The sequence below is a fragment of the Seriola aureovittata genome, chromosome 15 (genome assembly GCF_021018895.1).
Source record: "Seriola aureovittata isolate HTS-2021-v1 ecotype China chromosome 15, ASM2101889v1, whole genome shotgun sequence".
Lineage (NCBI taxonomy): Eukaryota > Metazoa > Chordata > Actinopteri > Carangiformes > Carangidae > Seriola > Seriola aureovittata.
In genome coordinates, this window is record NC_079378.1 from 320,068 (window position 1) to 340,606 (window position 20,539).

The window sequence follows — 20,539 nt, forward strand, 5'->3', positions numbered from 1 at the left end:
TCTGTAAATGCATGTGATGACATCACTCCTGAGAGTTGTGTGTGTCCTTGGTCCGAACAGAAAGACAAACTGGACTGACAGTGGAAAAAAGGTCAATCAACTTTTATTAAAGGGTTTACCTGTGTTTAAAAACCTGCTGATACATGCTAATTCTGGTGGAAAAGGATTTTAGTGTGTATTGTAGAGTGAAATCTGAAAGGAAACTAGGTCCAAGTCCATGTTCTCATAGGTCAGGGTGAATACTGTAAAATCAGCTGTAGTGTGCACGTGCAGGCAGTTCAGGATAGGAGTGATGGGATCAGACTTCCAGGTTCTGCCTTGATTTCTTGCATCAGGGCACAACACAGGAAAGAGATCAACACTATTGTCTCTGATAGATGGGATCATGAACAGATTGAATAAGATTGAATGTATCGATAAGCAACATGAAGATATTATTGATATTTGATTGTTATTGATATTTCAAAACATTTTTATAGGAAGATTTTTTTTTTGGTGCCACTAAAAACAGGTATTCTGCATGATCTCACAAGGGGATACACCATAACAAAAGAAAATGAACTCAAAATAAGGATTTATTAAGAAACAAGGCACATGGAGTACCATCATCAATGAAGGAAATAAACAAGATATTCAAAAAGTAAAACTGTATTCAAATGCTAAACTCTCCTAATACACTGGATGAGCAGCCAAAGCTTCAAATGAGGGCCATACATCAGACGTAGGTGGGATACCTCTGGAATTTACTTATATATTCTTGGACGAGTGAGGTTAGAAACGTTACATTATTCCGTTGAAAGTGGTGCTTTCCATAAAGATCTAAACACAGCCCTGATCACAGTTATACCTAAGGCCATAAGGATGTCTTGGAATGTCCCAGTTACCATTTAATCTCATTGATAAATGCCGACCTCAAGATATTTTCTGAAATCAATAGTGTTGACACAGTAGTTGGGAAAATGATTAGCCTTTACCATATCTATCGACCCATTGGTACAATTAATGAGAAACTCTCAGATCTTACATTAGGCGCAACATCACATTTGATATCACTTTATGCTGACGACACATTAGTTTATGTGGTAGATGTTCAACAAACTCTCCCCTATGTTTTAAAAACACTAGAGTAATCTGAAAATCTTTCAGGATACAAAGTTAATCTGCTAAAATCAGTACTGATGCTGATTAATGTAGACAAAAATAAGGTGTCGCTCCTTCTTCAGATAAAGTGACAAATGAAGTCCTCTACTTGGGTATTGAAGTTGGTACTTCCCTGTCGTCTGTGGCTGAAACAAACTGCTCTTTAACTTTGACAAAATAGAAGATAATAATAGATGGAAACACTTGCCATCATCAGCCACAGGTCATATGTCGTCACATCAAAGTGAACGTCTTGACAAAAACTGGACTCATTACTATGAAGCTATGTTTGGAACGGTAAACAACACAATATAAAATCCAATGGGAAGTGATGTCCAAATTTCAAACTGTATCACTGGGCAGTTGTATTATAGAGTTTTAGTTATTGGAGGAGGACAAAGTTTCTTCACTGAAAAATATAGAACAAGAGTTAATAGCACCAATAAGCTTAAAGGACTTTCTCTTTATAGGTTTATTAATTAATTAATTAAGTGCAATGCGTCCAGATTCTTCTGTGACTTTAAATCACATATTACAGAATATGAGGTGGATTGTTTTGGACTGAAGAGATCACCAGTGTCTCTTTAATCACATGTTGAATAATGAATAATGATTATTGAAACTAAAATGCTGATGATCTCTAACATTAGCAGAAAACTACCTGCTGGTGAAGATGATGCGTTCAAGAACAGAAGCAGAAAAATAAACGAGATGTGATCAAATCAAAGTTACACACAGTTACCATGATTATTTTCCCTTTATATCATGTTAATATTGTTGTAATGAACTGCTGATGATCGCTAATTATATATTATAATAAAAAATATCACTGTGTAGCACATGCATTAGTTTTTACTGCTCCAGTTATAGCCCCCACCGCAGCCCCCACTGCAGCCCCCACTGCAGCTCCCAGGGCACTTCCCATTCGACCTCCCACGGATCCAGCAGCGGCTCCGAAACTTGCTCCAAATGAAACCCCCTGTAGAACGGCCCGTGTAAAGGGGTTATCTTCCTCTGCCCTTCTTCTCGCCTCATCAGGCTCCATATCTGGATTTTCTTTCTGAAGACGTTCCATTTCTTCTCTTATGGCTCTTTCAGCCTCTTGGAACATTTTGTTGGTGTAGTAGCTTCCTCCATTTCTCTGAACCATGGTGTTGATCTTCTTCAGCAGCTCACGGACTTGAGACGGATTCTTCTTTCTGTTGTTGAAAACGTGGTATCCTCCAAGGCACTGACCGAGGAACTCACTGAGAGTCTTATTTTGACCAATGAAATCTTCTATGGAGACTCTGTCCTTCTCCAGCTGGTCTCCACGGGTGAACAAGACCATGGTGTAAGATGCTGCCTCTTTTCCAAACACCATCTGAATGATTTTCACTGTTTCTCGTTCTTCTTTTGTGAATTTACCCGGCTGGAGCACGACCAGGAACACATGAGGACCTGGAGCAGCCAATGAGATGGATTTCGTGATTTCCTTTTTCACCTCCTCTTGGGTTTTATCAGTGTCAAACAGACCTGGAGTATCAACAACCGCCACTGTTTGACCATCAAACTCTGCTGTTTTCTTCAGACACTTTACTGTCACTGAAGAAGAAGACATCTCGAATTGAAAAACCTTCTTCTTTAAGATGGTGTTTCCTGTTGAACTTTTCCCAGCTCCAGTTTTCCCAACAAGCACAATCCTGAGGTCTGACTCCTTTGACTCTGTTGGAGAATTTCACAAACACATTACTGATGTTGTAAAGAACAAACTCTAACTCCCTTGTTGCATAATCTGAATCTCTATATGATTTAACAGATAAACCCCTGAAAACAAAGTGTCTTGTTATTTTCAGACCATAGCGCTGACAGGGTTAACAGTCAGTAATGGGCTGAAGAATCACCTCTTCATGGTCGTATCCCTTCTCCACTCAAACTAGTTTTAGGTCGCGTCCCTGTTTATCCAGAGTCAGATAAAATATGAACCTTCTGTGTGAAATTTTGTCATAAATGCTGTGACGTCTTGAGTAATGGCTAAAAAGGGTTTTGTGAGGTCAGACTGACCTTTAACTTTGACCTTTAGCCACCAAAATCTAATTAGTTTGTGCTTGACTCCGAGTGAACATGTTTATCAAATTTAAAGAAGTTCCCTCAAGGCGTTACCGAGATACTGTGTCCATGACAATGAGACGGACGGACAACCTGAAAACAAAATGCCTCTTTTATTTTAAAAAAATGTTGAAACGTCTTTCTCTGTTGACTCCGCCCACAGCAGCTCATCACTCTGCTGGTGTACAGGTGCTCCTGCTGCTCCTGCTGCTCCTCTGGACTGAACCACTGCAGGTGAAACACTGACTGTAGATCAGGGGCTGGTCACACAAAACACCTGAACTTAAGATTTCCTTAAAATAAAAAGAGTTGCACAAAACACCCTTAAATCTTCTCCTTAATGTTTCCTTAAATGTTCACTGAAGTTGTACAAAAGGGACATAGACCATTATCGATTACTCTGGGTGCGTGACGGTGATCGGCGGCGGATACGCGCGGCGCATCGGGAGCGAACACATGCGAGCCTGAAGACGGCAAAAAGTGCAGAGTGGAGAGAGAGAACGGAGGCTGCCAGTCAGAGACTAATTGATTTACCAATTGTGTGCGTGCGTCCGTGAGACCTGTAAGTCGTATTATTTATGTTGCTAGTTCATTATCCTTGTTTCATAAGTTGATAATTATAGACACCTAGCTTGGAGCTGCTTGCTAACTTAAAGCATATGGTTGTTAATTGGTCAGCTAGAAGTGGATGTGTGGCTACATATTTGTTCTGTATTTAAGTTAGTGAGTTTGCTGTTTATGCTAACTAGTTATACTACATATACAGAAAGGTGTGTTTGTTACAAATATTAAAGGTGCATATGTCATATATGTTTGTGCGTGTAATGTGGGCCAGATAATATGTTTTTTTTTCTTTCCTTTGGACAGAACCATTCACACAAAGCTGTGCCCATGTTCTGTACTGTTGCCTGAACCTATTAAACAGTCAAATCAAAGAAGAGTTGTCAGCATCTGTGTTTTGACAGACACACCTGGGGCGAAGATAGAAATCAGGATCAACAAACAACAATTAATACAGTCCTTTATTACAATCCTCATTAACATTGAGGTCCTTCGAGCCGGATTCTGACCTTCACTCCAGGATAAGGATGCAACAGTACAGCAGTGGAGCCCGTCCTAAGAGGGATAGACATCCACCACGTCATCTAGAGGATTACGAACTGGACTATCCAAGGGGTAAACCACAAATTACACCTTACTCAAGCACAGTACCATACGAACATGGGCATGAAGAGGATGAGTATCATCACCAAGAGGGAGCAGCCAAGATGACCTCCCTCACTTCTTCTAACCACTCACCTTATCGCCTCCAAGGCAAGAGAGACCAGGAAAAGCAGTATAGCTCCTTTGGCTTCTATCAGGAGCTGGAGGTGATAAGGGAGGAGAACACACGGCTTCGTGAAGCTCAGTTAGCCATTCATAGGGATTTCGGGCAGCTTCACTCACTCAGAAAGGACATGAGGTCGCTCGTTGACTCAGTACGCAGCCTCCAGGAAGCACAGGCAGCTACAGTAAGTAACGCCCCCATAAGGTCCCTCGATCTACAGCCAGGTTCAGGCGAGTGGCCTGACGACGTACCCCCACCGGCTCAAGCTCTGCCTTCAGCAGGGGAACAATGTGAAGAAGAGGAATGGCCAGAACCCCCACCACCATGGCCAGAGCCCGAGGAGCAGCCACAGAGGAATAAAGTGGCAGACCTCCTGGACCAGGTGATGCACGAGCTCCAGGAAATCAGGTTCAATACCCCCTCCGTTGCTAAGACCCACAACAGACCAGCAGCAATGAGTGCTCCCCCTCCAGACAGGGGTCGTCTATACCAGGTGGGTCTGCTCCCTAAACAGCTGGGTTATGGAGATCCTCAGCAGCATCCTCCACAGTCCAGCTCCACGCCAATCAAGCACCAGCCAGGCCTGCAGGCTGATACACCAGCAGCACAATGGGCCCCACCTCAACCAGCGCTTCCACCGCAAGGTGCACCTAAGCGAAGGCCGGCAGAGCCTTCCTACGGACAGTCCTACAGTGAACCCCCTCGAGCAGAGTCATCTTACAGGGGACCCCGGCCAACTGTACCGGACTTCAGCCAGCGAGACCCAAGTCAGTTCGCTCGATTGAAGATTGCTCTAGAGAACCTGTTACCAGCTGACGCAACAGAGCTCTTCAAATATCAGATCTTAACAGACCACCTAAAGCTGGAAGAAGCGTGCCTAGTGGCGGATTCATACCTCCATTCACCCACTCCGTATTCAGACACCATGGCTGCTCTGAATGAGAAGTTTGGGCAGCCGTACCAGGTCGCATTAAAGAGGATAGACAGTGTTATGACCTCACCTGATATCTGTCGCGGTGACACCGCCGCCTTTGAGAGGTTCGCCTTACGGGTTCAGTCGCTGGTGGGAATGCTGAAGACTCTGGGTCCAGCAGGTGAGATTGAGCTGCAATGTGGATCGCATGTAGCACGTCTGCTCAGTAAGCTGCCGCTGGAAATGAGGTCAGACTTTCGGCGCTGTATGTTTCGCAGTCCAGGAACCACGTACACACTCCAGGACTTCGCAGATTGGCTCCAGTATGAGACATGGTGTCAAGACTTTGATGGCAATTCACCTAACAAAGGACAGAAAGGAAACCAGGGACGGAGGTCAGAGGGTCGTTATGTACATCGTACGACGTCTGTCTTCCATGGGGCTAAGGATGCAGAGGGAAGGGGAATCAACTCCTCCGCCCCTTCAGATAAGAGGAGGCCGAAAGCAAAGGTATACTGTCCTTACTGTGACAATGAAGCACATTACCTCAATCAGTGCTCAGCCATCCAGAAGCTCACCAAAGCCCAGATCACTGAGTGGATACGGTCCAACAACAAATGCTGGCGCTGCGGAAGGTCCCATCAGGCTGCACAGTGTACCCTTAAGAAGCTCTGTGGACTCTGCCAGGGTAAGCACTTGCAAGTACTCCATGAAGTTAACAGCAGAGCGCCTAAGGAGGAGTCAATAGAGACAAGTTGCCTTGTAAACACATCCACCGAGGTACTCTACCTAGATCGACCAACGGACTGCAACCGTGTGCTGCTAAAGGTGATTAAGGTGATCCTGCGTAACGGTAAGCGCACCCTGGATACTTATGCCATACTGGATGATGGGTCTGAGCGCACAATGCTCCTTTCCGCCGCTGCAGAGAAGCTGGGTCTAGAGGGGACACCAGAAGATCTCGCTCTTCGAACCATCCGTCAGGACGTCCAGATCCTCCGGGGGGCTGCTGTATCATTCAGTTTATCTCCCGCCTTACAGCCCAAGAAGAGATTCTGCATCAACAGAGCCTTTACAGCTACTCGCTTGGGTTTGTCTGACCATTCCTATCCAGTGGCTAGTCTTCAGAAAAGATACAGGCACCTAGCAGGTCTCCCCCTCCAGCAGTTTGAGAACGCCAGACCACTCATCCTTATTGGTGCGGCTCACCCACATCTCATTACCCCCATTGAGCCAGTGAAGTTGGGTCCCCCAGGTGGACCAGTCGCCATTCGGACTAAATTGGGTTGGACGCTGCAGGGCCCGGCACGATTAGTGGAGCAACAACTACGGCCGCAGCAGTGTCTCCTGACGTCCACAGTCCCTGCCAACACGGAGCTCCTCAGAAACGTCGAGAAGCTGTGGCAGCTTGATACACTGCCATATAGGAAGGAGAAAGTAGTGACCCGGTCTAGACAGGACCAAGAGGCGGTAAATCTACTTGAAACGAAGACCACACGTGTGGATGTGAACGGAGTAATGCGCTATGCCACACCACTTCTCCGTAAGAGGAACATGCCACACTTCCATGCCACCAAGGAGGCAGTCATGCCAAGCCTTCGGAGCACAGAGAGGAGATTGGCCAAGGATCCAGACAGGACCACAGCTTACAAAGCTGAGATACAGAAGCTGGTCGATGCAGGCTCAGTCCTCAAACTGGAGCCTGACGCACTCAGCCAAGAAGGGGAATCGTGGTACATCCCGCACCACATGGTGACCCACAATGGGAAAAATCGCATTGTGTTTAACTGCTCATATCAGTTAAAAGGCCTGAACCTCAACGAGTCTCTCCTGCCTGGACCGACGCTAGGTGCATCACTCCTGGGGGTGCTGCTTCGTTTCAGAGAACATCCTGTGGCCATCAGCAGTGACATTAAAGGGATGTTCCACCAGGTCCGCCTCTTACCAGAAGATAAGCCTCTACTGCGCTTTTTGTGGCGTGAAATGAGAAGAGACGACCCTCCAGATGTCTTTGAGTGGCAGGTATTACCATTCGGTACCACTTGTAGTCCCTGCTGCGCGATCTATGCTGTGCAGAAGCATGTTTGGGACCACAGTGAGCCTGGAGACAGTGTTCGGTCCTCAGTGGAGCGATGTTTTTACGTGGACAACTGCCTCCAGAGTCTACCGACAGTAGTGGAGGCCAGGGAACTCGTGGACAGGCTGAGGACCCTTCTAGCCACCGGTGGTTTTGAGCTACGCCAGTGGGCCAGCAACAACCCCAGCGTCGTTGGTCACCTGCCAAAGGATGCCCGATCAGATAGCCTGGAGCTCTGGCTCACCCAAGATAGTGTAGAGGTCCCTGAATCAACGCTCGGGCTCAGTTGGCACTTCCAGTCAGACAGCCTAGGGTACAAGCAGCGGCCAGTGGAGTGTGAGGTGCCGACCATGCGGAATGTGTATAAGGTTCTGGCAAGCCAGTATGACCCTCTTGGGTACATCTTGCCTTATACAACCAGAGCCAAGGTTCTGGTCCAGCGTCTCTGGGACAAAAACAGAGAATGGGATGATCCCCTCCTCCCCCAAGAGCTTCTAAATGCCTGGAATGAGTGGGTAGAGGAACTGCAAGTCCTACCATCCATCAGCCTGCCAAGGTGCTACACCCCTGAAGCAGTGGACAGTGCCAGCGTCACTCGTGAGGTCCACATATTCTGTGATGCCTCCGAGAAGGCATATGGGGCTGTGGCATACTTGCGGACAGAGGACAATCAGGGTAATACCTACCTGGCATTCCTCATGGCAAGATCGAGAGTGGCACCCAAACGTCTTCTGTCCATGCCAAGACTGGAGTTGTGTGCAGCGGTGGTAGGAGCGCAGATAGCCACAGTGATGCAGCAGGAGCTCACATTGAAGATCGGTGGGATCACTTTGTGGACTGATTCCACAACTGTGCTGATGTGGCTACAGTCCGATTCCTGCCGCTTTAAGGTTTTTGTTGGAACAAGGGTGGCTGAAATCCAGGAACTCACAGATCTCCGGACATGGCGCTATGTGGATTCAGCAAGGAATCCTGCAGATGATATCACAAGAGGAAAGACCCTGAGAGATCTTGCAGAACCCAATCGGTGGAGTCAGGGCCCACAGTTCCTCCTCCAAGCCCGGGATGAGTGGCCAGGAAACCCTCCCCTTCCTGCTCAGGAAGAGGTATCAGAACTCCGGAAGTCGACCTTCTGCGGAGTCACATCTACAGTTGGTGAGCCCCGAATCCAAGACGCCAGCAAGTGCAGCACATGGAGGGAGCTTGTAGAGATTACTGCAAAGGCGCTTCACGGGGCGGCAGATCAGTCCAGTAGTCCTACAGTGGCAGATTACCAGGAAGCAGAGACCCTCATCTTCCAACAAGCCCAACAGGACAGCTTCCCAGATGAGATGCGCCTCTTGAAAGCCGGTAAACCTGTTCTGTCAAGTAGCCGATTACTTACCTTGTCCCCAGAGTTCGACGAGTCAGATAAAGTCATCCGGGTTGGTGGGAGATTACGGAGATCGGCGGAGCTAGACTACGCTACCCTGCATCCTATCGTCCTGGACCCCAGCCACCCCGCCGTCAAACTGCTGATACAGGACTACGACAGCCGTTTGCATCACCCTGGACCGGAGCGAGTGTTCGCCGAAATTCGGCGTACTTTGTGGATCCTCAGGGGGCGGGAAGCTATCCGTCGCCACCAGCACACGTGTGCAGAGTGCCATCGGTGGAAGTCCAGACCTGTGGTCCCCAAGATGGCTGACCTACCAGCCGCTCGCCTTCGCCTCTTCAAGCCAGCCTTCTACTCCACGGGTATGGACTGCTTTGGGCCGTTCCAGGTGAAGGTAGGCCGTCGACTTGAAAAGAGGTGGGGGATAATCTTTAAGTGCCTCACCACGCAGGCCGTGCACTTAGATCTCCTCACCAACATTGATGCCGACTCCTTTTTGATGGCTCTGAGGAGGTTTATTGCCCGCCGAGGGACCCCAGCAGAGTTGTTCTCAGATCAAGGAACGAACTTCAGAGGAGGCGAGAAGGAGCTACGAGAGGCGTTTGCAGCACTGTCGCCTAAACTACAACAGAGCCTCGCCAAGGAGCAGATAGCCTTTCATTTCAACCCACCTGCGGCTCCTCACTTTGGAGGAGTGTGGGAGAGGGAGATTCGCTCAGTCAAACAGGCACTCTACACGACTGTGGGGGCTCAGGCACAGGCTGAGGAGGTACTTAGGACGGTGTTAATAGAAGTGGAGGGCCTTCTGAACTCTAAGCCATTGGGCTATGTATCGTCCAGCGTTGCTGATCCAGACCCTGTGACCCCAAGTCTCTTATTGATGGGGCGGCGAGATGGGTCTCTTCCTCAGGTAGTGTATCCAGCTACTGAGCTCTTAAGCAGACGCAGATGGAGACACTCTCAGATCTTGACAGACCATTTCTGGTCAAGTTTTATCAGGTACTACCTCCCTGGTATGCAAGCTCGCCAGAAGTGGCACACCATCCGAGTCAACCTCGCTGAGGACAAGGTAGTCATGCTGGTAGATCCCCAGTTACCGAGGGCACTCTGGCCTATTGGACGGGTAATCAAGGTGCATACCAGTGCAGACGGTCATGTGAGGTCCGCCGACGTGAAGATAAAGGACAAGGTCTACACCAGGCCTGTCGCCCGCCTGGTCGTCCTCCCAGCCATACCAGATGATAAGGATCAACCCACACTCTCCTAGGATGGTTAGCCCTTTGTTGGTGCAAACAGCTATCGCTGTCTGGGGGCGGCTGTACAAAAGGGACATAGACCATTATCGATTACTCTGGGTGCGTGACGGTGATCGGCGGCGGATACGCGCGGCGCATGGGGAGCGAACACATGCGAGCCTGAAGACGGCAAAAAGTGCAGAGTGGAGAGAGAGAACGGAGGCTGCCAGTCAGAGACTAATTGATTTACCAATTGTGTGCGTGCGTCCGTGAGACCTGTAAGTCGTATTATTTATGTTGCTAGTTCATTATCCTTGTTTCATAAGTTGATAATTATAGACACCTAGCTTGGAGCTGCTTGCTAACTTAAAGCATATGGTTGTTAATTGGTCAGCTAGAAGTGGATGTGTGGCTACATATTTGTTCTGTATTTAAGTTAGTGAGTTTGCTGTTTATGCTAACTAGTTATACTACATATACAGAAAGGTGTGTTTGTTACAAATATTAAAGGTGCATATGTCATATATGTTTGTGCGTGTAATGTGGGCCAGATAATATGTTTTTTTTTTCTTTCCTTTGGACAGAACCATTCACACAAAGCTGTGCCCATGTTCTGTACTGTTGCCTGAACCTATTAAACAGTCAAATCAAAGAAGAGTTGTCAGCATCTGTGTTTTGACAGACACACCTGGGGCGAAGATAGAAATCAGGATCAACAAACAACAATTAATACAGTCCTTTATTACAATCCTCATTAACAGAAGTATTTAAGGTTTTCTCCTCAACTTAGTCTTAAACTTAAGGAATCACTTAAAGTCAGTTAAACCTTAGTGATCAAACTAAATCTTCCTCTGACCCTGCCTGAACTGTAACATGGGGAGTTCAGCTGTGCTCTTCTTTAATGTTCCCATCAGAGATCACAAGTGCTTATGTCAGCAAATTAACGGTCTCCATGGAAACAGTAGAATTTCACTGCTGTAAAATCTCTGTCACTGCTGCAAAAGCCTTATCTTTTTTCCTTAACAAAGCGATTCTGACTGACACCCTGAATTATCTCCCTCAGCTCAGGAGAAATTAAACCTTAAGTGCCATATTTAAGTAGAAAACTTGGTGTTTTGTGCAACTGGCCCCAGGACCTCACACAGCCCCACGTCAGATCACCTGACCTCCACCTCTAACCCCTTCTGAGGCAGAGAGCTCAGTTTGTCATCTGGTCTGACACCATGTGGTGTTTTCTTATGAATCTTATTAATACGTTGATAGAAAACATGTTCTGCTAATTAACTGGGAACAGTCCTAAACATTTAGCGCTCGGTCCTCGTGGGGCCCCGGAGAGGCGCCCCCCCCCCAGGACACTGCTGGAGCTGAGACACTATGATTGTACACTCCAGTTTTTTATAAATATATTTCTACATTACATAGATAGATGGATATTTTGATATATTATAATAATATAATGATACATTATTCATCCCCCAGTGTCCAGCAGCACAACATTAAAATTAAAGTTACAAATAGATAATTCAATAATGTAAATAATAGATAAATAATAGTAAAAACTGTAGAGCTGTGAGATCCCATCAGAATGTTTGTTGTTCATTGTTCCTGATTCTCCACTCAGCGACCAGAAGTTTTCCTAATTCTGTTTCCTGTCACCACAACTGGTGGAAATCACACCCAGCAGGATCCCTGCTTTTTAATGGTCTCTCACAAGTGGAAATTCCTGAGAGAATCTGTGGTTTCAGATGAAATGAACTCAGGAAACAGACGCAGCTCACACAGGCTGCACTCTGAAATCACTGAAATCTGTGTTTGTGCTTTTATCTGTTCGTTTGATTTATTTATTTGATATTTATTATTTGACGATGCAATTTAACATAGTTTCAAAGCAACATGTGAAACTAACTTGTTGCACAGAGTTTATAGCTGTTTCTAATTCTCCTCTTCTCCATTTCTCCATTATTTCATAAATTCAGCTTTTAAAGAGTTCATGCATAGAACACAATACCAGAGTGTTTCTGTCACAAAAATAATCTCAGGTTTTTCTCTAACAAGGCCTCTCACCGTGCGAACACATCATCCAGCCCAAACGCTTAAAAACTCAAGCCTGGTTTTTGAAATTCTTCAAATCTCTTGTGAAAACAAACTTTTACTGATGTGGATTGTTGTGGCGAGAAGTGGTGGATGGAAAAAGGAATCAGACAGTCGAGACACAGGTGTCAGACGGGGAGGCCCAACTCACAGTCATAGACGGAGACAACAACAACCAATCACAGAACATGACATGTCCTTTTATATGTCAGATGGCCATGTGTGTGTATGTGCATCCTGTTTTCCAATCATTTTGGCTTCATCATACTACTCTTGCCTCACTTATTATTCACTATGTTTTCTCCTGGCGCACCTCCAGGTAACTGTGTTCTTCCTGGCAGACCACAGTGACGCCTCCCAGTTCACTGGAAATGTGCCTTGATATTATGTTTATGCCTATTTCCCAATCTCCTATTTTCCATGTTTTTTGTGTGTCTTGGCCCACTCTGCTGGCCGTCAAACCATATACTGGCTTTCACGCTCCTACACGATCAATTGTATTGGTGCTTGAAATGTGTTCACCAAAGTCTATAGGTTCATGACAATAGCACAATATATAGTACAATTGTAGATAAATGGATAATAAATGCCTAAAATGACATTTTTGAGTCATAGTGTCGTCTGTCACGCTGCTTTAACCAGATTTCTTAGAGGCTGTGAGTCACGTACGATCACATAAGAATATGTAAGAGAAAGTGGAGAGTCGACAGATTCTAACAATGTTTAAATCAGATTTCTACACTGTGTTATCACAAAGATATTAATAGAAATATCACCAACCTCAAAGGGTTCAGAAACTGGAATATTTAATAAGAAAAGGGAAAAAACATGTTGGGCAGCTGGCATTAAATTAGAGTATATATATATATATATATATATATATATATGTATATATATATATATATATATATATATATATATATATATATATGTATATATATATATATATATATGCATATAAGTATGTTTAGGTTTTCAAACTAAACAAATATAAAAGTTGTAAATGTACTCACGAGTCTTAGTGAGTTTGCTGCCCATGTCTGTCTCTGTGGCTTGTTGCTGGTGAATAGCTTGTAGCTCAGTGTGATAATCTGCTCCTAGTCTCCTCCTCAATCACACGTCACGCCCTCCCTCGGCCCACAGAGGTCACATCAGGTCACACAGACCGACGTGTGACGCTCTGAGGTTAAACACAGGTACAGCTCAGGTGTCGACAAGTCACGACTGTTCACTGTTTCTAATGATGTGACGAAACATCAACCAGGTCGGAGGCTGAAGTTTGAAAAAAACAATGGAGGAAATCATCAGAGGAAGGAAACTGTGAAATCAGATGAAATTGAACGAATCATTACTGACGGATTGTCGGAGACAATCAGAATCAGAATGTGGTTTATTGCCAAGTAGGTTTTCCAACATACGAGGAATTTGTTTTGATGCTTTGGTTCGTAACAATAAAGATAGTAAGAAGAAAAGAAATATAAACCAAGATGAAACGCGAGTTCTGCAGGTCTAAATAATACTTGGATATAAATGGAAAAATTTAACAATAAGATCAAATATTTACAGTAAGATATGAAAAAATATTATAGAAAAGAATAAATAGAAAAATATAAATATAGGTAATACAAATACATACACCATATACTATATAAATAATTAAATATGGCGTCGAGTGGGTTGAGCAGGCGCCCCATGTGCAGAGGCTCCGGTCCCTTACTGCACATCATTCCCCCTCCCCAGCCTAAAAATAAATATATATATATATGTGTGTGTTTTATATATAAAAGAATAATTTAACATAAAGTGAAATAACCAATCTTGGTTATGTTAAATTATTCTTTTTATAGATATGAATCTATGAGTGGGAAATAATATACACATGGTTTTTCTCAGGATTTCACACGGATGTTGTCGTTGTGTTTAATAAAGATAAAGAAAACAGAGAAAAGACTTTAGATCGTCTGTCGTTTGGGTTTAAAACTTGTAGAGGAGCTGAAGACCAGGAGGAACTCCACCGAGATTCATTTGTAAAAGACAGGAAGGGGATATTTACTTATGGCTTCCTGTGTGTGTGTGTGTGTGTGTGTGTGTGTGTGTGTGTGTGTGTGTGTGTGTGGGTGTGTGTTGGAAAAATTGTGATACTTTATGACTAGATAAACATAATTATCCTAAAGAGAAACTGTATTGTCCTGAAGTGAACTTTTCTTATTTTGACATTGTGTTTGTTTCTCTCAGAGAGGAGCGCCGTGACCTTCGCTGTTCTTCCCAGCTGCTGTATAAATCCTGTGTGAATCTTGTATTCTTTGAACATTTGCACTGTGAGCTCTTGTGTGTAACTTGTTCCCTTGCTGCAAGAATAAATCTCCTACTCTTGTGAATTTTCAGACGTTGTTCCTGAGTTTATTTTCCTGACAACTTGGTCCTTCGAGCCGGATCTCAACAACCTCTCCTACTGTCCAGAGCAGGACCTGAACCGTGCACAGGGGAGTCTGGGACTCCTGAACTAAAGCCCTCCAGTAGAGAAATGTGCTGTTAAAAAGAGGCCAGGATCTACTGGACTGTGAAGGTGACGAGATCCACGAACAGAGAGAAACCAGGACGTATGAATCATAAGGCAGGAGAGTCAAGTTAAAGACTATAAAATAGGTAAAGTCAAGTAATGACTATAACATAGTTAAAATGTGTGTTGTGAAAAGGGTCCGGGACCCTGTTAGTCCAGAGTCTGTGTGAGAAGACTACAGGAATAAATAACTCAGTGCGCACGTTAAAGAGGAGGCCTAAAATAGTTCAGGGAACTATGAAACAGTAAAAACAAAAAATATATAAAAGTAAAAAAAAAAAAAAAAAGTTGCAACGGGGATTTGATAGAATATTTTCTGAAAATGAGGTGTCTTGATGAGTAACAGAGAGGGGAAACCTGACCTCAAATGAATGTTCACAAGGGGCCAGGATCACTGTAAACTAGTAACAAGTGACTGTCAGGAGTTAGTGAAGAGAATAGAAGAAAAAACTAAGGGAAAACCTAAAAAGAGTAAAAATGAGGGTCTTAGAAAAGCAAGAAACTGGTTAGCAGAATCCAGGAAAAGGCACGAAGGAATAAAAAAGGGTAAAGAAGAGAAAAAGACAGAGACAAAGACTGAAGTAACGACTTTGACCGACAGAGAAGATGACAATGTCGTAGTGAGAGGAAGCCACAGAGCAGACATTACATTGGGACCAGAACCAGATCCTCCACCCGACCCGGACCAGAGGCAGACATGATCTGCAGGATACTCTGACTTAAGACAGGTAGAACAGGTACACTCCCCTCCAAAAGTATTGGAACAATGAGGCCAGTTCCTTTGTTTTTGCTGCAGACTGGAAACATTTGGGTTTAACATCAAAAGATGAATATGAGACTAGAGATCAACATTTCAGCTTTTATTTCCAGGTGTTTACATCTGGATCTGATAACCACCTTAGAAGATAGCACCTTTTATTTTGAACACACCCATTTTTCATGTGAGCAAAAGTATTGGAACATGTGACTGACAGGTGTGTATTGTTGCCCAGGTGTGTCCTATTACACTGATTATTCAAACAATAAATAGCACTGAATGTCTACGCTCAGTTTCAGATTGGGATTTTATAGTTTTTATATATAGCATTTATAGTTAGAGGTGTAACCAACATGAAAACCAGAGAGCTGTCTCTGGGTGAAGCTGAGAGAAGATGGAAAATCAATCAGAGCCGTTGCACAAACATTGGCCGTAGCCAGTACGACCATTATGAATGTCCTGAAGAAGAAAGAAAGCACTGGTGTACTAAGTAACAGTGATCGAACGGGTAGACCGAGGAAAACAGCAGAAGTTGAGGACAGAAACATTGTGAGAGCTGTAAAGAAAGACCCTAAAACAACTGTTAGTGACATCAGCAACAACCTCCAGAGGGCAGGAGTGAAGGAATCAGAATCTACTGTTTGCAGAAGACTTCATGAACAACAGAACAGAGGCTACACCAGAAGATACAAACCACTCATTAGCAAGAAGAATAAGAAGGCCAGGCTGGAATTTGCTACAAAGTACAGAGACGAGCCTCAAAACTTCTGGGACAAAGTTTTATGGACTGATGAGACAAAGATGAACCTTCACCAAAGTGATGGAAAGGCTAAAGTTTGGAGAAAGAAAGGATCTGCTCATGATCCCAAACATACAAGCTCGTCTGTGAAACACGGTGGAGGTGATGTCATGGCTTCTTCTGGGACGGGCTCATTAGTCTTCATTGATGATGTAACACATGATGGCAGCAGCAAAATGAACTCAGAAGTCTACAGAAACATTTTGTCTGCCAATTTAAAGAAAGATGCAACCAAACTGAGATAATGACCCAAAATGCACTGCAAAGGAGTTCATCAGGGGCAAGAAGTGGAAGGTTTTAGACTGGCCAAGTCAATCTCCAGACTTAAACCCTACAGAGCATTTTACCTGCTGAAGAAGAGACTGAAGGGAGTAACCCCCCAAAACAAACAACATCTGAAAGAGGCTGCGGTGAAAGTCTGGAAAAGCATCACAGAAGAAGAATCAACAGTTTGGTGATGTCAGTGGGTCACAGGCTTGATGCCGTTATTGCAACTAAATATTAAGTCTTATTCACTTTAATCTATTTTAAGTCTATCTGTTCCAATACTTTTGCTCACCTAAGAATTTGGTGTTCTGTTACAAATAATGCTATCTGCTAAGTTGTGTATCAGATCCAGATGTAAACACCTGGAAATAAAAGCTCAAATGTTGATCTCTTGTCTCATATTCATCTTTTGATGTCAAACCCAAATGTTTTCAGTCTACAGCAAAAGTAAAGGAACTGGCCTCATTGTTCCAATACTTTTGGAGGGGAGTGTAAAACAGCTCCTCCACCACCGGCAGCTGCACCCACAGTTACCACAGTAATGCAGAGAGTGGATGAAGGGAGAGATCTAAGAAGAAGATATGAACAACAGATAAAAAATGCTCTCCTCAGTGGAGTCCAACCTCAAATCAGTGGCTTCGTAATGAAACACGTGATAAATTATCGTACTGGACGCTTGACTAGTGTTCGAGAACATTGTAAACATGCGGAAAGTCATTTTAAAGATAAGAAAAAGCTTTACTGATGAGGGAGGAGAGACGGTGTACTTTCAGACAGAACGAGGAAGAGGGCGGAGCCGGGGAGGAAGAGCTGGTGGACGAGGAAGAGGGCGTGGACGGCCGCAGGGTGACGGGGACGCCTGTTACATCTGTGGTAGGCAGGGCCACTGGGCACGTAGCTGCAAAGAAAGAAAAGACCGACCTCGAGGGGGGAGGAGGGGGAAATGGTGGTGACTGGACAGCATGACCACACACAGAAACAGAGAGGGCAGGAGAAGACAGTGAAGTACTGAACTTACAACATATTGATTTAATGTTAAATCAGGAAATAAAACCAGAAGTTACTCTAATAATTGGAGGAAGTGAGGTAACTTTTCTCTGTGACACCGGAGCTTCACGATCTGTAGCACATCCTGACCATGTACCAGACATAATGAGATCCTCCGACGTCATCTATGTAAAATCAGCAGATGGAAAAGTTCATAAAGAAGTTTTATCACAAACAACACCGGTGACAGACCCGGAAACAAATAAGCAAACACAGATTAAATTAGTCCTGTCTCACATCTGTCCAGTGAACCTATTGGGAAGAGACTTACTGGCAGAATTAGACGTAGCAGTAGCACCCTGTGATGGTGGGTTAGTTGCACAGCGCAGGGTTAAACGTGCAGACATTAGTTTTACAGAGTGTAAAACCACCACATTACTGGTACAGCCTAGATCTAACAGGTACAGGCCCAAGCTCAGTTACATCTCCTCTAACAGAAAAAGAAAAATCATGTGCTCCTCCAACAGCAGACTTTATAAAACCAGCTGAGTTACATTGCACCATGTGTTATAAACACACCACAGGACCAAATCCTGACTATGAGAAACAGTTTTACAAAATGGCTCAAACAAAACTGACCCTGACAAACCTTTATTGGGAGGAAACAGGATTTTGCGGAGCAGCATGTAATCTAACTCCACAAATGAGAAAACTGTATAGTTTCCTCTCAGCCACATGTGTCTGTATCAAAGACAAAAAGAAAACGTTGGTAAGATTTGGGGACATTTGTGACAGAGTGTGAAGAAACCTCAGATTGGGAAGATGTAAGTAAAAATATCTAATACTCCCCCAGTCTGAGAGCATACAGCCAGAAACTGAACTGGGTAACCAACGCCAGACCTAACACACATTTAAATGAATCAACATCAAGAACATGAGAAATGTATGTGTTAACAGAAAAAGAAGAACAGCTGTTAAAAGAAGCTCCATCCAAATTATGGACACAAGGGAAGGCAGATGTGGGATTAATTAAAGGGGTAGCACCAGTCTCCATAACATCAAAACCATCATTTAGACCACATCATAGGCAAAATCCATTAAAGGGGACATATTATGCACAATGCACTTTTCCATGGTTTTCTATCAGTAGTATGTGTCCCCGGCCTGTCTACAAACCCCCCAACATGAGAAAAGTCCATCCTCTCCGTCTTTTGCTTTCTCCACCTTTCAGAAAATGTGTGCTCACACAGGCCAATTGGAGATTTTCCCTTGATGTCGTCATGAAGGGAGAGGACACCTCCCCCCAGGTGGGTGACACTCCCCGAGCTAGGTGTGTGTTCCGCCTTCTGAGTCCGCCTTGCAGCCGCTATCGTTTATTCCCTCCCATCACGGCTCCGGTAAAACTGTGTCGCAGGTACGAGCGATGCTAGTTGCTCGGTTGTTGACTGTACAAACCAGCACAGAAGTCTTTTTATCCCCTACGCCTGAGGATCTGAAGACCCAGTGGATTTGTTTTATTTGATTTTTGATGGACACTTTAGGAGTTGTAGCGGGCTAACCATTTCACGTCGGACTGCTTTCTCAATGAGGGCCAGTACAATGCGGGATTATAAAACATGGATCAGCACCGACTGTCCGAGACCCAACTTCAGACTTTGGAGCTGTAAGTTTTACCATTTTATGTTGCTTTACTGTATGTACACACTGTTGCGTGTGTTGTTAGCATGGCAGCTAATGTGGCTAACGTTTAGCCTCGTCCACACAGCCGGGTATAGCCGGGTACAGATTGTATGCAATTCTTCTGCTTGGTATCGCTGTGTGACATTGATTAGCTAACTTGATTAGCCACCCTGCTAACTATATCACACTTGAAATGCGTTTTAGCTGTCTGTAAAGTCAAGCCGGTAAAATTCAGACTAAATAGGCTCTGTAGTGATTAGCATAGGTCTCTGGGCTTGTTTATTAGAGCTGTGAAAGTTAGTATTGAGAGTCATGCCTTATGATGTTCGTTTGAACGTTTATATCATGTTTACAGATACAGTGCCTGTAGAATATCTAGATAAGCGCAGAGTTAAGGGGATATGTCCAAGGGTATATAGTCTGTAATACACATTTTTTGCATCTTGCACATATAATGAGCTATTTGCAGCATTTACAAGCTATTGACAACCCAACTTACACATAATTGAGTGCATTTGTTGTTATCATTTTTGCACTGCTTGCAGCTGTTGCCATAACTACACATTTGAGGAGAGGTTGGTGTAACCTGTTTCCTCTGTTCAGGCCAGCACATCAAGTGCATCTATACAGCTTCCTGCAACCTGTGGTTTTGTCACAGAATAAATGCACAGAATTAGGCAATTATAAGGTCTCTCATAAAAACACTGAAAACACTCTGTCCTGGGCTGCCCCCTAGACTCCATTGAGGAAGTAGGTGACAGGAGGATGTTAGCTAAGCTGACATCCATCATGAACAATAAATCCCACCCTCTGCATGACACTGTAGGGTCTCTGAGTAGCTTCTTCAGCAGCAGACTTTTACATCCTCGCTGTAAGAAGGAGAGATTCCTCAGGTCCTTCATTCCAGCAGCTGTCAGACTCCACAACTCCTGCTCTTCCTGACCATGTGCAAACTGGCACTTTTTCATGTACATATCGTGTGTATTGTGTATATTGTATTTATTAGTGTATTTTTGATGTATATTTCCATAGACGTTTATTCTATAGATGTTTATTTTCTGCTGTGGTAAATGAATTTCCCAGTTGTGGGATTAATAAAGTTAATCTAATCTAATCTAATCTCATATCAGCAAAGATGTGAGGTCACTCTCATATGTTCTGTGTATGAATCCTGTCTGAATCTTGTATTCTTTGAACATTTGCACTGCAAGCTCATGTGTGTAACTTGTTCCCTTGCTGCAAG

At 44.3% G+C, this 20,539-nt stretch overlaps 1 protein-coding gene across 1 annotated transcript; it reads right to left on the reverse strand.

Moving 5' to 3' along the window:
- Positions 1-86: 86 nt before the first annotated feature.
- LOC130182504 (GTPase IMAP family member 7-like) lies at positions 87-13,470 on the reverse strand. Its single transcript, XM_056397494.1, has 2 exons — positions 13,260-13,470; positions 87-2,844 (listed from the first exon to the last, which is right to left on the reverse strand). Exons 1-2 carry the CDS (start codon positions 13,282-13,284, stop codon positions 1,967-1,969), a joined length of 903 nt encoding a protein of 300 aa, XP_056253469.1. The 5' UTR covers positions 13,285-13,470; the 3' UTR covers positions 87-1,966.
- Between the last annotated feature and the right edge of the window lie 7,069 nt (positions 13,471-20,539).

Coding starts and splice junctions, on each gene's coding strand:
- LOC130182504 (XM_056397494.1), bottom strand. CDS start 13,284: ATGGGCAGCAAACTCACTAAGACTC. Junction 2,845..13,259: donor CAGCAAACTCACTAAGACTC/GTGAGTACATTT, acceptor ATTCTCCAACAG/AGTCAAAGGAGTCAGACCTC.